At 34.8% G+C, this 13,769-nt stretch overlaps 1 protein-coding gene across 10 annotated transcripts in view; it reads right to left on the bottom strand.

The window, feature by feature from the left end:
* Positions 1 to 13,769, bottom strand: part of PALS2 (protein associated with LIN7 2, MAGUK p55 family member) — a 108,700-nt gene that overhangs the window by 33,550 nt on the left and 61,381 nt on the right. For all 10 annotated transcript variants that reach the window (XM_081244316.1, XM_081244313.1, XM_081244318.1 and 7 more), the window contains one exon: positions 1,539 to 1,691. In XM_081244316.1, the coding sequence (XP_081100442.1) occupies positions 1,539 to 1,691 (153 nt within the window). The remainder of the gene's footprint in view (positions 1 to 1,538; positions 1,692 to 13,769) is intronic.

The following is a 13,769-nucleotide window of genomic DNA, read 5'->3' as shown; positions in this document are numbered from 1 at the left end:
ATGCCTAGAAAAAGTATGGAGGAATATGCACTATGGTAGTACAGTAGTGGATTGGGTAGTAAAAATGCAATGTCTTAATTTTTACTTGTTGCCATTTCATAATTTTACGTATTTATTAAACTTTATATAAATTTATGCATTAAATTTTATATACTCATATAAAAAATATAGCACACTTGGAAACTCTACCAGATACTTCTAAGGTACTGCAAACTTAATATGGCCAGCTATCTTAACATTAACATGTCCAAAACAGTTCTCCTAGAGTGGATGCCATCAATTGTCTGTCAGAAATCCTGTCCTTATCAACTTCCCACATTTCTCTTCTGCAGCTGTCACATGTAACCACCCACTAAGCCCTATTGATTTTGCTGCTTAGAACTTGAAAATCCTCACATTTCCCACTATCTGTACTGCCGTCACAACTTCTTGCTTTGGTACAAAACCATCTGGCTCCACAATCTGACCTCTCCCTGTTTAATAACCACCACCACCCACCCACCGCTGCAATCCCAAGCCAAAGTTTCCCAATGTCCTCAGGATAAAGTCCAAATAACTTAGTATGCCTTATAAGGCCTCAACTAACTGGCCTCTTCACAAAGGTGTCTTTGACATGTGTTTGTATTTTTTGTACCTAAGATACAGATTTACGTAGGAACCATCTCACTATAAATGTACATAATTTTTGCAGTAACACTGTTAGAGAGTCACAGAAAGTCTCTGAGAAAAAGCAAAGGGGTGTTGCCATTTGATTTTTAATGCTAAGATGTGCAATGGCAAGCAGGTGACACTTTATCCCAGGACCATTTATTGAACAGTCCATTCTTTCTCCACTAAAATGTCGTATCTCGGTCATAATCAAGTTGCCATTTGTCTGTGGATGTATTTCGGGGGTTTCTATTTTTCTAATACTGCCCCAATACCACACTGTCTGAATTACAGGTTTATAAGAAGTCTCCTTGACCTCCTTTTCTTCTGAAACTGATTCTTCTTTGGTAAACTGATTAACTCTTCACCTACACAGACAAATGCTTAAATTGCATTTATTTTAATTTTTTTTTACCTATGGAAAGTATGCTATGTCATAGTTTCTATCATCATACAGCTCTCTTTAGTTCCAAGGTCATCAACTGCACCCCAGTCTTAGAAGCAATACTGAAAATGTATACAGCTGGTCACAAGGAGGGCTGGGAAACAGTGGTAGTAAGAAAAATGCACTATCACAGGGAGAAAAATGTCCCCAGCATGTGGTGTGATGGTGAAGCAGGGCTGTTGTTGTTGTTGTTGTTTTTTAATTACACAAAGAAAAATCCATTCTGATGTATTTCTGTGACAGACCCTATACATCTGTATAGTATGTGTGTCTGTTTACATAGTCCCAGCAGAAAGGGATATTAAAATATCTAAGTTGTAATTTGCAAAATATGGCCCTAAATAATCTTTAAAAAAACATCATCTTAAACTGAAACTTAACTACTAAAGGAGAATATTTTGGGAATATAGGGGACTTGGAAAGAAGAGCAATAGGGAAAGTTTACCTGGAAGTGAGGCTCTTTGAGTATACCAACCAGTTCTGCCACATTTTCATCCACATTTATTAGAGGAGTGATATCTTCAAGAATTTCGTTGACTAATTCCAAGTTATTATCACTGACAGCTTCTAGTTTTGAATCTTCTAGCCTCTCGTGAGCCTGAAAAGACAACAGTATATTAAAATAATAATACACAGTTTTGCTCCAGACCGCGGTTTTCTTCTTGATTTGTTTCCTTTTTATAAAGAAAGTTTTAAAAGATATTACTTGAAGGTTTGATTCATTGCAACCAAATCTTTCAATGAGAGGTAATATATAGATTTCAGAGTAAATGTTATCATGTAATATAATAAATCTTGGCCTCTATTCCTACCCTAAAAGTAATGGAAAACTCATTTTTATAACTAAACCATGAAAAAACTGAATAGGCCTATGATAATTTAAAAAATGTATTATATTTCCTACCTGACAGAATTTTCTAATGACTTTCTAGTCCAGACTCAAACTCTAAATGATACTGTTTATGCTTTATTAAATGATTAAGCATAATAAAAATAAAAAATAGGAACGTAATCATTATATGGATTGTCATTAAAAAATAATGAAAATCATTTTGAGAACCCCAAATGATAATGCTAAAGCTACCATCTTCCAATTTTGAAAATTCAGCAGAAAAAGGCAATTCAGGAAAGGCAACTCTTGAACTGAGCCTTGAAGGACCATATAATCTCATTAGGGGAATGATCTCCTTATGTCTCCATATCTTATGCTGATCTGTTTTTTTTAATCTCACAACCTTTTCCACAGAAAATGAACCATGAATCATACTGTCACAGGAAATACGTAGTCCTAATTATCCTTTAATAGTGGGAGTAAAGCAGAGTTTTAAATTCAGACTTAGAATGAACACTAAGCAGCCTCTATCTTTTAAGTGTTGTTTTTCTGATAAATGGTTGCTGTCCGATTTTGAAGACAGGTAGAGCATAACTATAAAGATTTAGTTTATAAATGAAAACATGCAAGATGACAAATCCCACACTTAACATTTTAAGATTCTATTCAGTAAGTGACGAAAAATCCAAATTTCAAGCGAACAGTATCAAACTCTAACTTATCCCTATAATACTTTAGATGTTATTTCTACCATACAGAGTGGATCCTTCAGAGTTCTAACACATCTTCTAATGTTTTTTATTTTTAAATTATATTTATTTAAACAAAAATATCATTTCACATGTATCAATGTAAAATTGTTAATGAGCCATCTAACAATCTTGGTTTTTGTATGTCATCTTCTAAATGATACACTTTCTAATTTTAAAAATGCATTTTTACATTTAAATATATTTTTCCAGGTAATTCAAAAGATTGAAATAAGTTTAAGTAGAAGAGAGGGGCTATACATTAGCAACATTTTAAAGAAACACCTCTGAAAAAGAAATTTTAAGTCATACGAAAATAAACTGATACAGAAGAAATTATAACTGTTATAAAACAAAGAAAAATGTCAAAAGACCAAATGTAATTTATTTATTTATTTATTTATTTATTTATTTTGCAGTACGCGGGCCTCTCACTGCTGCGGCCTCTCCCGTTGCAGAGCACAGGCTCCGGACGCGCAGGCTCAGTGGCCATGGTTCACGGGCCCAGCCGCTCTGCAGCATGTGGGATCTTCCCGGACCGGGGCACGAACCCGTGACCCCTGCATCGGCAGGCGGACTCTCAACCATTGCGCCACCAGGGAAGCCCTCAAATGTAATTTAAACAGAGGAATGAGTTTGTATTAGATTTAGATAAGAAAAAAATTAAGAAGACTAGAGAATGCCACAAAGAGTGAGAATAGGTAAATCTATAATTTTCTTAAAGTGTAATACGAGCCTAATAAAGACAGGATGATGAAGACATTCAACATATATCATGGAATGATTATCACCATTGGGGAAAAAAGTAATGTACACAATTACTTAACCCTTACAAAACAAGCTAGAATTGCTAATTGTTTTAATACAAATATTCGTTGTTAATAAATCTAATGTAGCATCATTAACCTTGCAAATACTTTTAATACTCTTATGGTAGCATAAGAAATCTTAAAAAAAAGGAAGAAAAGAACTTTAACATTTATTGAGGGCTTTTGTTTTGTGCCAGGAACTATATTCTCAGCACAGTATGAGATTGTGTGTGTGTATTCAGCAAAGGTAGGTATGTTATTATCATCTTTACCTTATAGACACAGACACTGATGATGCAAAATGAGATAGAGTAATAGCTTGAGTTCACACTACTGGTAAGTGGCTAAGTCAGGTAGTCCAACATCAAGGCTTGAGCTCTTACATACTAAAGCTTATTCAACTTTATCACTATACAGCCAGCTACTCTATCATCATCTTGCAGTTATTTAATCTAAAACATTATGCATTACTCTTACTCATTTAAATGTGTGATATATGCTCTCATTGACTGCTAGTTGAGTTGTTGCTTCTTAGCATGGCTCTTCCAGTCTAGATGTGTTAAGTTATACGCTTATGGTTCAAGAATACCACCCACCCTTTTCAACCTTCACCTGTTTGCTCAAAGAGCTATAAAGATCACCTGCTTCTCCAGGGAACAGATAATGACTGGCTTAAAATTTTCAGGTACTAAGCCAATATAGTTTCTACAATATCCTATGTTACTTTACATATTGGTAGACTTTGATTAAATTCAAGTCTTTGGGAAAAGTAAAGGAACAGAATCGATCATTGACTTGAAAACTCTAATACACTTCCCCTCCTTTCTATGTTCACTTACCTTATTGCTCCCAAATTCGGAGAGAACAGGAGGGAATGTGGAAAGACTGATGGCAAGAGAGAAAGAGGAAGTCAAGTGGAGGGCAGATTATGCTATAAAAACAAATATACCTGAAGGTTTTTGCACATCAAAAACCTGGTACAGACTGGTTTTATGGTAGGAAAAAAAATCTCACCACACAATACATAAATTCTCAGAGGAAGAAAAAGTTTTTAAGTGAAACTGCAGTTATAATTAATACAGAAAATTAATTTCTGAGATATTGTTGGGTTCAATCAAGATCAATTTTAGTTTTTCCAAGAAAGCAAATACAGGTCCATATTTGTTAATATGTAACTTTTTAAGTTCTAGGATAATGTGAAAGAAGTTGAGACCTTTATTCACTTTAAAGTCAGAATTTATTTAGTAGCTTTCAAGAGGCAAGTACCAACTTGAATTTAACTAACCAAACAAACAAACAAAAAAGACAAAGGAAATACTGAAAACGGACCAGAGAAACAGATATGAATCACATGCTATTTGAATAAATGGGACTTGCTTCCTTTAAGAAAAAGCATTATTAGAAAGCTAGCACAACTCAATAAAAATATATGTCACCTGCCACAAGTGCTTGGAAGAACATGCCATGACTGGCTTTGTAGACTTGGAGTTGATACAAATATAGCCTAAGCCCTCTTGTATGTCCAGTTCTGAGAATCCTATTTCACCACTGCACTTTAGAAAAATGAACTGCAGAGAGGAAAAGTTCTTTCAAAACTTCTGGGTATTTTACCCAAGCACAGTCCATCTATGCTTGCAAACAAACAAACAAAAAATTTTAACAAAAGTTATGCACTATAAGTGACAAATAACTGGTAATGATAATGGAATTGCGATTATGTGTAGTAACCTTATCTTTCTCCCTTAAAAACAAAAATATCATTAATTTTGTTTCTGTCTTCTTAGAACATGGTTAAGTATATTGTAGTTGCTCATTAAGTATTTCTTGAAAAAGCTAAGTAAACAGGAGATAAGATTGACTGTGGTCAAGAGACATCCTCTTCTTTTATTCTAGAGACTTTTGAAAAAAGATAAAGAGAAGTTCACAAGTAACCAAAAAATAAGAATTTGAGCAGAAAGTAGAAATGAGACAGAGAGAATGGAGAATTCAATTTTTATTTTGCTTCTGCATACATGATATCAAAAAGGATGAGATCTGTTCTGTTGAAAAAAATGGATGAAATAAGTGTAACTAGATTAGAACTGAATTCTCTAATGAGTAAAGAACTTGTCATTTAGTTAACCAAAAAATGTTCAAATTCTTAGATTAGATAAACTATATCTCAAGGCACTCAGGGAGCTAAGCCACTCTCAGAGATACCTGTAGAATTAGGAGACCCACACAGATGTCAAAAAACTAAAAATGGGAATCTTATACTTTTTAAAAGGAGAAAGGGCTTTTTAAAAAGCTTGGCTTTAATAGTATTCAGAGAAAATATAAAAGAATCTTTTTATAATCACTGAGTGGGAAAGACATAAATATAATGCCAAATCTGGAAGCTATAATTTAAACAAACAAAAACAGGCCCAATAAAATAAATTGCATTGAACATTTAAAATTGAACATTTAAAATTTCTTCTTGTCAAAAATCAGCAAAGTCAAAATACAAATGACAAACTAGGGTCAAAATACTTATGAATCATATTGCAGACCAAAGGTTAATTTCCATATATATAAATACACACACACACACACACACAAAGAGAGAGAGAGAGAGAGAGAGAGAGAGAGAGAGAGAGAGAGGATTTCTATAAACCAGTAAGAAAAAGATCAGCAACACATTAAGGAAAATGGGCAAAGAATATGAAAAATTCACAAAGAAGGAAATTCAAATACTTCTTAAACATATGAAAAGATATACAACCTCCTTCATGATAAGAGAAGTGCAAACTAAAACTACACTGAAATACTTTTTTTTAAAAAATGAGATTGGCAAGGATAAAATTCTGGTAACGTACCATGATGGTGAGAATATGGCAGAAGACAGGCATTCTCACACATTCTTTTCTGGTGGGAACACACTAGTGAGCAGTTTGACTATATCTACCAAAATTACAATGATTCTTTTAAGATTTATCCTAGAGATATACATACATATGCAAAATAACATGTAGCAAGACTGCATATTACAGCATGACTTGTAAGTGAAAAAGTCACCTAAATATCTACCAGAAGTTTGACTAAAAAATTTTTGTTATATTCATGCAATGGAATATTATGCCACTTTTACAGAGAATGAAGGTTCTCTGTAGGTACTGATATGGAATCATATGCAAAAAAAATCAAATTTTAGAACAGAAAGTATAAACCCACAGCTACTACTATATTTAGTAGTGAATAATATTATATTTAACACGTGCTTTTCCCCTAAGATTGTGAACAAGATAAGGATGTCTGCTCTCATCATTCTATTGAACATTTGTACTGAATCTTCTAGCCAGGACAATTAGTCGAGAGAAAACCAAATAAGAATATAAAAAAGAATGTATATGTACAACTGAGTCTCTTTGCTGTACTTCAGAAATTAACACAAAATTGTAAATCAACTATACTTCAATTAAAATAAATAAAAAAGAACCAATGAAGAAAGTTTCAAAGAAAAAAAAGAAAATAAATAAATAAAAGGCATTCAGATAGGAAAGAAGTGTAGAATGAAGAAAACTTACCAACCTAGAATTATATCTAAACAGTCAAATTATCCTTCAAAAGTGAAAGAGAAATAAAGACTTTTTGTCAAACAAAAATTGAGGGAATTTGTTGCTAGTAGACCTGCCTTGAAAACAATGTTAGAAGAGGTTCTTCAGAGAGAGGAATATAGGTTCAAAACTCAAATCTCCATAAAGAAAAGGGCATTAGAGAAAAAAATACATGAAAGTAATAAAATCTTTTAAAAAATTCTTAATTAATCTAGTACATTAACTCTTCAAAAATAACAGCAACAGTGTATTTGATGATTACAGCTTATGGATAAATGAAATGACTGACAGCCTGCTATAACGGAGAGATTGGAAGTACTCTGTTATGAGGTAGTTACTTCACGTAACTACTGTATTATTATACTACAGTGAAGTAATATAGTGTTATTTGAAAGTGCACTTAGATTAGCTGTAAATGTGCACTGCAAAATCAAGGGGAAACCACTAAAATCTTTAAAAAAAATACAACTGATATAAGTTAAAAGAGGAGAAACAAATGAAGTCATATAAAATGCTCAATTAAAACAGAGATGGCAGAAAAGAGAAGACCAAACAATAAGAAAATAAGACTCAAGTACATGTTGTCTACAAAAAACCCACTTTAAATATAAAGACACGGGTAGATTAAAAGTAAAGATAATGAGGAAGACATACCATGCTAACATTAATCAAAAGAAAGCTGGAGTAGCTATATTAATTTCAGACAGAGCAGTCTTCAGAGCAAGGAAAATTATCAGGAACAAAGAGAAACATTACATAATAAAGAAGACATAACAATCTATAACGTAAATGCTCGTAACAACAGAGCATCTAAATATGTGAAGAAAAATTTCATAGAGCTTCAAAGAGAGACAGATTAATCCACTATTGTAGTTGGAGGCCTCAACACTCCTGTATCAGCAACTGACAGATCCAGCAAGCAGAAAAATCAGAAAGGACAGAGTTAAACTGAACAGCACCATCAATCAACTTCATCCAACAACAGTAGAGTGCACATTCTTCTTAAGCTCACATGGAACATTCACCAAGATTAACCACAGTATGGGCCATAAAACATACCTTAACAAGTTTATAAGAATAAAGATTATAAAAAGTATAATAAAAATCCCAGCAACATTTGTTGGAGACAAATCAACACACTTCTAAATAAGACATGAGTCAAAGAAGAAATCTCAAGAGAAATTTTGAAAAAATCTGAACTAAATGAAAATGAAAATACAACTTATGAAATTTTGTGGGATGCAGTGAATGCAGTATTTAAAGGGAAATTTATAGCACTGAATGCATATTTAGAAAAGAAGAAAGATCTAAAATCAATAATCTAAACTTTCAGCTTAGGAAACTCAAGATAGAAGATCAAATTAAATCCAAATTAAATAAAATAATAAAATTTAGAGCAGATATTAATGAAACTGAAAACATGAAATCAAAGAACCAAAAGCAGGTTCTTTTAAAAGATCAATAAAATTGATACACTTCTTACCAGCTTAACTAAGAAAAAAGGGATAAGACATGAATTTACTAATATCAGAAATGAAAGAGGCCATCACTACTGATGTCTTGGATAACGAAGGAATGGTATGAACAATTCCATGCACATAAATTTGATAACCTAGATGAAATGGACCAATTCCTTGAAAAACACAATCCACCAAAACTCATAAAAGGAGATACAGATAATCTGAGTAGCCCTATATCTGTTAAAGACATTACATCAATAATTAATAACCTTCCAAAACAGAAAGCATCAGGTCCAGATGGGTTCACTGGTAAATTCTACCAAACATTTAAAGAAGAAATTATACCATTTCTTTATAGTCTCTTCTAGAAGGCAAAGGAAACACTTCCTAACTCAATCTATAAAGGCCAGCATTACTCTAATACCAAAACCAGAAAAAAGACATTACATGTTATTATACATGCATCAAAACCCATCAAATGTACAACACAAAGAGTGAACCCTAATGTAAACTATGGACTTTAGCTAATAAGGCTTTAGATTTATAGAAAAACTCAGCAGAAAATACAGAGAATTCCCACATATCTGCTCCCCTACCCCTGGTTTCCCTTATTCATATCTTGTATTAATGTGAGAAATGTTATAATTAATGAGCCAATATTGATACACCCTTATTAACTAAAGCCTATAGTTCACATTTCCATGGATTTTGACTTTTATGTTGTACAGTTCCAATGGTTTTGACAGATGCATAATGTCACTCATATACCTTAAAAGTATCATACAGAATACTTTCACTGCTGAAAATGTCCTGTGATGCACCTAGTCATCCCTCCCTTATACTCCCCAAACTGTCAACTACTGACTTTTTTGATACTGTCTCTATAGCTTTTGCTTTTTCCAGAATGTCATATAGTTGGAATCATACAGTGTGTAGCCTTTTCAGACAGGCTTCTTTCACTTAGCAATAAGCATTTAAGGTTACTCCATCTCTTTTCATGGCTTTATAGCTTATTTCTTTTTATTGCTGAATGATATTCCATTTTATGGATGTACCACACTTTGTTTATCCATGCACCTATTGAAGGATATCTTGGTTGCATACAAGTTTTGGCAGTTATGAATAAAGCTACTATAAACATTCATGTGTTTGTTTCTGTGTGGACACAAATTATCAATTCACTTGGGTAAATGTCAAGGAGCACAATCACTGGATTGTATGGTAACACTATATTTAGCTTTGTAAGAAACTGCCAGACTGTCTTCCAAAGTAGTTATACCATTTTGCACTGCTACCACCAATAAATGAGCAGCTTCCCTTTTAGGATGTATGTTCTGCAAATATTTTCTTCCAGTCTGTAGCTCACCTTTTCATTTTCTTAATGGTGTCTTTTGCAGAGGAAATCTAATTAATCAAAATTTTCATTATGCCTTATGCTCTTTATGTCTTATCTAAGAAGTCTTTCTCTAATCCAAAGTCACAAGGAGTTTTTCCCTTATGCGTCTTTTTAGAATTTTTTTAGTCTTAGCTCTTACATTTAGATCTATGATCTATCTTTAGCTAATTTTTGCATATAGAGTGGGGAAAAAGATAATGTTCATTTTTTTGCATATGAATATTCAATTGTTTCAGGAACATATATTGAAAAGACTATCATTTCTTCATTGAATTATCATAGCGCTATTAACAAAAATCAGTTGACCATGTAAGTGGTAGTCTCTTTCTGGACTCTATTCTGTGCCATTGATCTGTATGCTGATACTGCATTGTCTTCATTACTGTAGGACAAGAGTAATCCTTGAAATCAGGTTGTGGAAGAGATCATATTGTGTTCTTTTTCAAAATTGTTTGTCTGGTCTAGGTCCTTCATCATCTTGTCAGTCTGAAATTTTGGCTGGGATTATACTGAATCTTTAGCTCGGTTTCCAGAGAATTAACATTTTAAGATTATTGAGGGGTTTCCCTGGTGGCACAGTGATTGAGAGTCTGCCTGCTGATGCAGGGGACACAGGTTCGTGCCCTGGTCTGGGAAGATCCCATATGCCATGGAGCGGCTAGGCCCTATGTATGTATGTATGCCTTTAATTTCAGCAATGTTTTGTAGTTTTCAGTGTACAGGTCTTGCACATATTTTTAAAAATTTATTTCTTTTTCAGTAAATTACAATTTCCAATTGTTCATTGCTAGTATATAAAAATACAATGGGGCCTCCCTGGTGGCGCAGTGGTTGAGAGTCCGCCTGCCGATGCAGGGGATACGGGTTCGTGCCCCGGTCTGGGAGGATCCCATATGCCACGGAGCGGCTGGGCCCGTGAGCCATGGCCGCTGGGCCTGCGCATCCGGAGCCTGTGCTCCGCAATGGGAGAGGCCACAAGAGTGAGAGGCCCGCATACCGCAAAAAGAAAAAAAAAAAAAAAAAAATACAATGGATTTATATAGATTATTCTTTTATCTTGTGTCCTTGCTAAACTCACTAATTAGTTCTAGAGGGTTTTTCTTTTTTTTTCTTCCTTCCGGTAGATTCTTAGGATTTTTGGCATAGATGATAATGTCATCCTTGAATAAAGACAGTTAATTTTTTCCTCTTCAACCCGTATGCCTTTTATTATTTTTTTCCTCGCCTTTTTGCTCTAGCAAAGACTCCCAGTACAAAGTCGAAAAGAAGTGATAACAGTTGAACAGCAGTGATCTTAGAAAGCATTCTATCTTCCACCGTGAATTACGATGTTAACTGTAGGGTTTTTATAGATGCCCTTCATTAGGTTGAGGCAATTTTCTTCTATTCTTAGTTTGCTGAGTTTTTAGCAGGAATGGATATTCAATTTTGTAAAATGCTTTTCCCACAACTATGAACATCATCAAATGATTTTGCTTATCATGTCATTAAAATGGTGACATTTATTGGTTTTCAAATGTTAAGAAGCTTGTATTTTTAAGACAAAACTCACTTGGTAATGAGGTATTATCCTTTTTGTACGTTGCTAGATTTGATTTGCTAATATTTTCTTAAGAACTTGAAGTCTATGTTCATGAGGGATACTATTCTGTAGTTCTTTTTAACTGAACTGTTTTTAGCTGGTTTTGTTATCAGGGTAACACCAAGACTAGTAAAACAAAGTTGGAAATGTTCCCTTCTCTTTCTTTTTTCTAGAAGCAACCATGTAGAATTGGTATTATTTCTTCCTTAAATGTTTGATAGAATTTTCTTTTGAAGCCATCTAGGCTGGAGCTTCAAGTTTTTTTTTTAAATTAATTAATTAATTAATTAATTAATTTTTGCCTGTGTTGGGTCTTCATTCCTGTGTGAGGGCTTTCTCTAGTTGCAGCGAGCAGGGGTCACTCTTCATTGTGGTGTGCGGGCCTCTCACTGTCGTGGCCTCTCTTGTTGCGGAGCACAAGCTCCAGACGCGCAGGCTCAGTAGTTGTGGCTCACAGGCCTAGTTGCTCCGCAGCATGTGGGATCTTCCCAGACCAGGGCTCAAACCCACGTCCCCTGTATTGGCAGGCAGATTCTCAACCACTGTGCCACCAGGGAAGCCCATGGAGCTTCAAGTTTTAAACTGCAAATATTCAATTATAAAAAACAGATATAGTGCTAGTCAGGTTATCTACTCTTATCTAGGTTTTAGTCATTTGTATCTGTCAAGAAATTAGCTTCATCTAGTTATCATATTTATTGCCGCCATAAAGTTGTTCTTATTTCTTATTATTCTTGCAATGTCTGTTGGATTTGTAGCAATGTCCTCTCTTTCATTCTAATACTGATAATTTGTGTCTAGCTAGAGGTTAACCAATTGTATTAATATACTAAGAGTTATACTGATTTTTTTCTATTTGTCTTTTTTATATTCACTCATCTTTATTATTTACTACTTTCTGCTTATTTTGAGCTTAATTTGTTCTTTTTCTATTTGCTCAAGGTGTACACATGATCATTGATTTAAATATTGTTCTTTTCTAATATAGGCATTTCCCTCTAAGCGCTGCTTTGCTGCACCCCACAAGTTCTGACATGTATTTTCATTTCATTCAATTCAAAATATTTTTTATGTTTCTTTGTGAGTTCTCCTTTGACCCATGGCTATTTCGAAGTATGCTGTTTAATTTCCATACATTTGGGGATTTGGGGAATAACTGTTATTAATTTTTAGTTTGATTTTGCTGTAATCTGTACTAGTTTCCTAGGTCTGTTATAACAAACTGAGTGTGAACTCTGCCCAATGTCCCGCATGTTATGAGGACTTTCCACTCAGGGTTGTGGGAATGCCAACTAAACTACTCTCCATCGCTTTTGAGCCCTGGAAGTTGTTTGGCTTACTGTGCTTTCCAGTGGGTCTTTCCTTGGACTCTAGAGCTGTGCTTCACATATGCACAATCAGCACTCAGCCAGAGATTTGAGGGCACCCCTAAGCAAATCTACTTAGCTTCCTCCTCCCTGATACTCTGCTACACAAATTCCAGTCACCTCCACCTCCCCAAATGCCAAGCTCTACTAAGACTGCTGGGCTGTTTGTGCTTCTTCTTTCTGCACTGCAGCATGGAAACCAGCCCCAGTTTCATAATGCTCACCTCATTTCTTTCCTTTCTCTCAGGCATCACAATCCTGTGCTGCCTGTTGTCCCATGTCTGATGATGGTCACCCCCCTCTACCTTTGTGCTAACTTTTCTAGTTTCTGGAGTGAGGGTAATTCAAGTCTATTTTCTCTCCCTTATAGCTTGGGTGGAATTTATTCATTCTTATAATTTTACTTTTGGTGGCTACCCTAGAGATCTCAATATGCATCCCTTTTTTAAAAAATTTATTTTATTTTTGGCTGTGTTGGGTCTTCGTTGCTGCACGTGGGCTTTCTCTCGTTGCGGCGAGTGGGGGCTACTCTTGGTTGCAGTGTGCAGGCTTCCCATTGTGGCGGCTTCTCTTGTTGCAGAGCATGGGCTCTAGGTGTGCGGGCTTCAGTAGTTGTGGCACACAGGCTCAGTAGTTGTGGCGTGTGGGCTTAGTTGCTCTGTGGCATGTGGGATCTTCCCAGACCAGGGCTCAAACCCATGTCCCCTGCATTGGCAGGTGGATTCTTAACTACTGTGCCACCAGGGAAGCCCCGCATCCCTGACTTTTTATACAACATTAAAGACATTACTTAAGACATTAAGACATTACTTTTACCACTTCCTGAATAATGAGAGCATCTTACAATTGTCTGAATCACTAAGTCCTTCCTTTTGGTATATCATCTGCACATATTTCATTTATATA

This window comes from Mesoplodon bidens, assembly GCF_964165515.1.
Source record: "Mesoplodon bidens genome assembly, chromosome: 9".
NCBI lineage: Eukaryota > Metazoa > Chordata > Mammalia > Artiodactyla > Ziphiidae > Mesoplodon > Mesoplodon bidens.
This window is presented reverse-complemented; position numbering and strand designations above follow the sequence as displayed.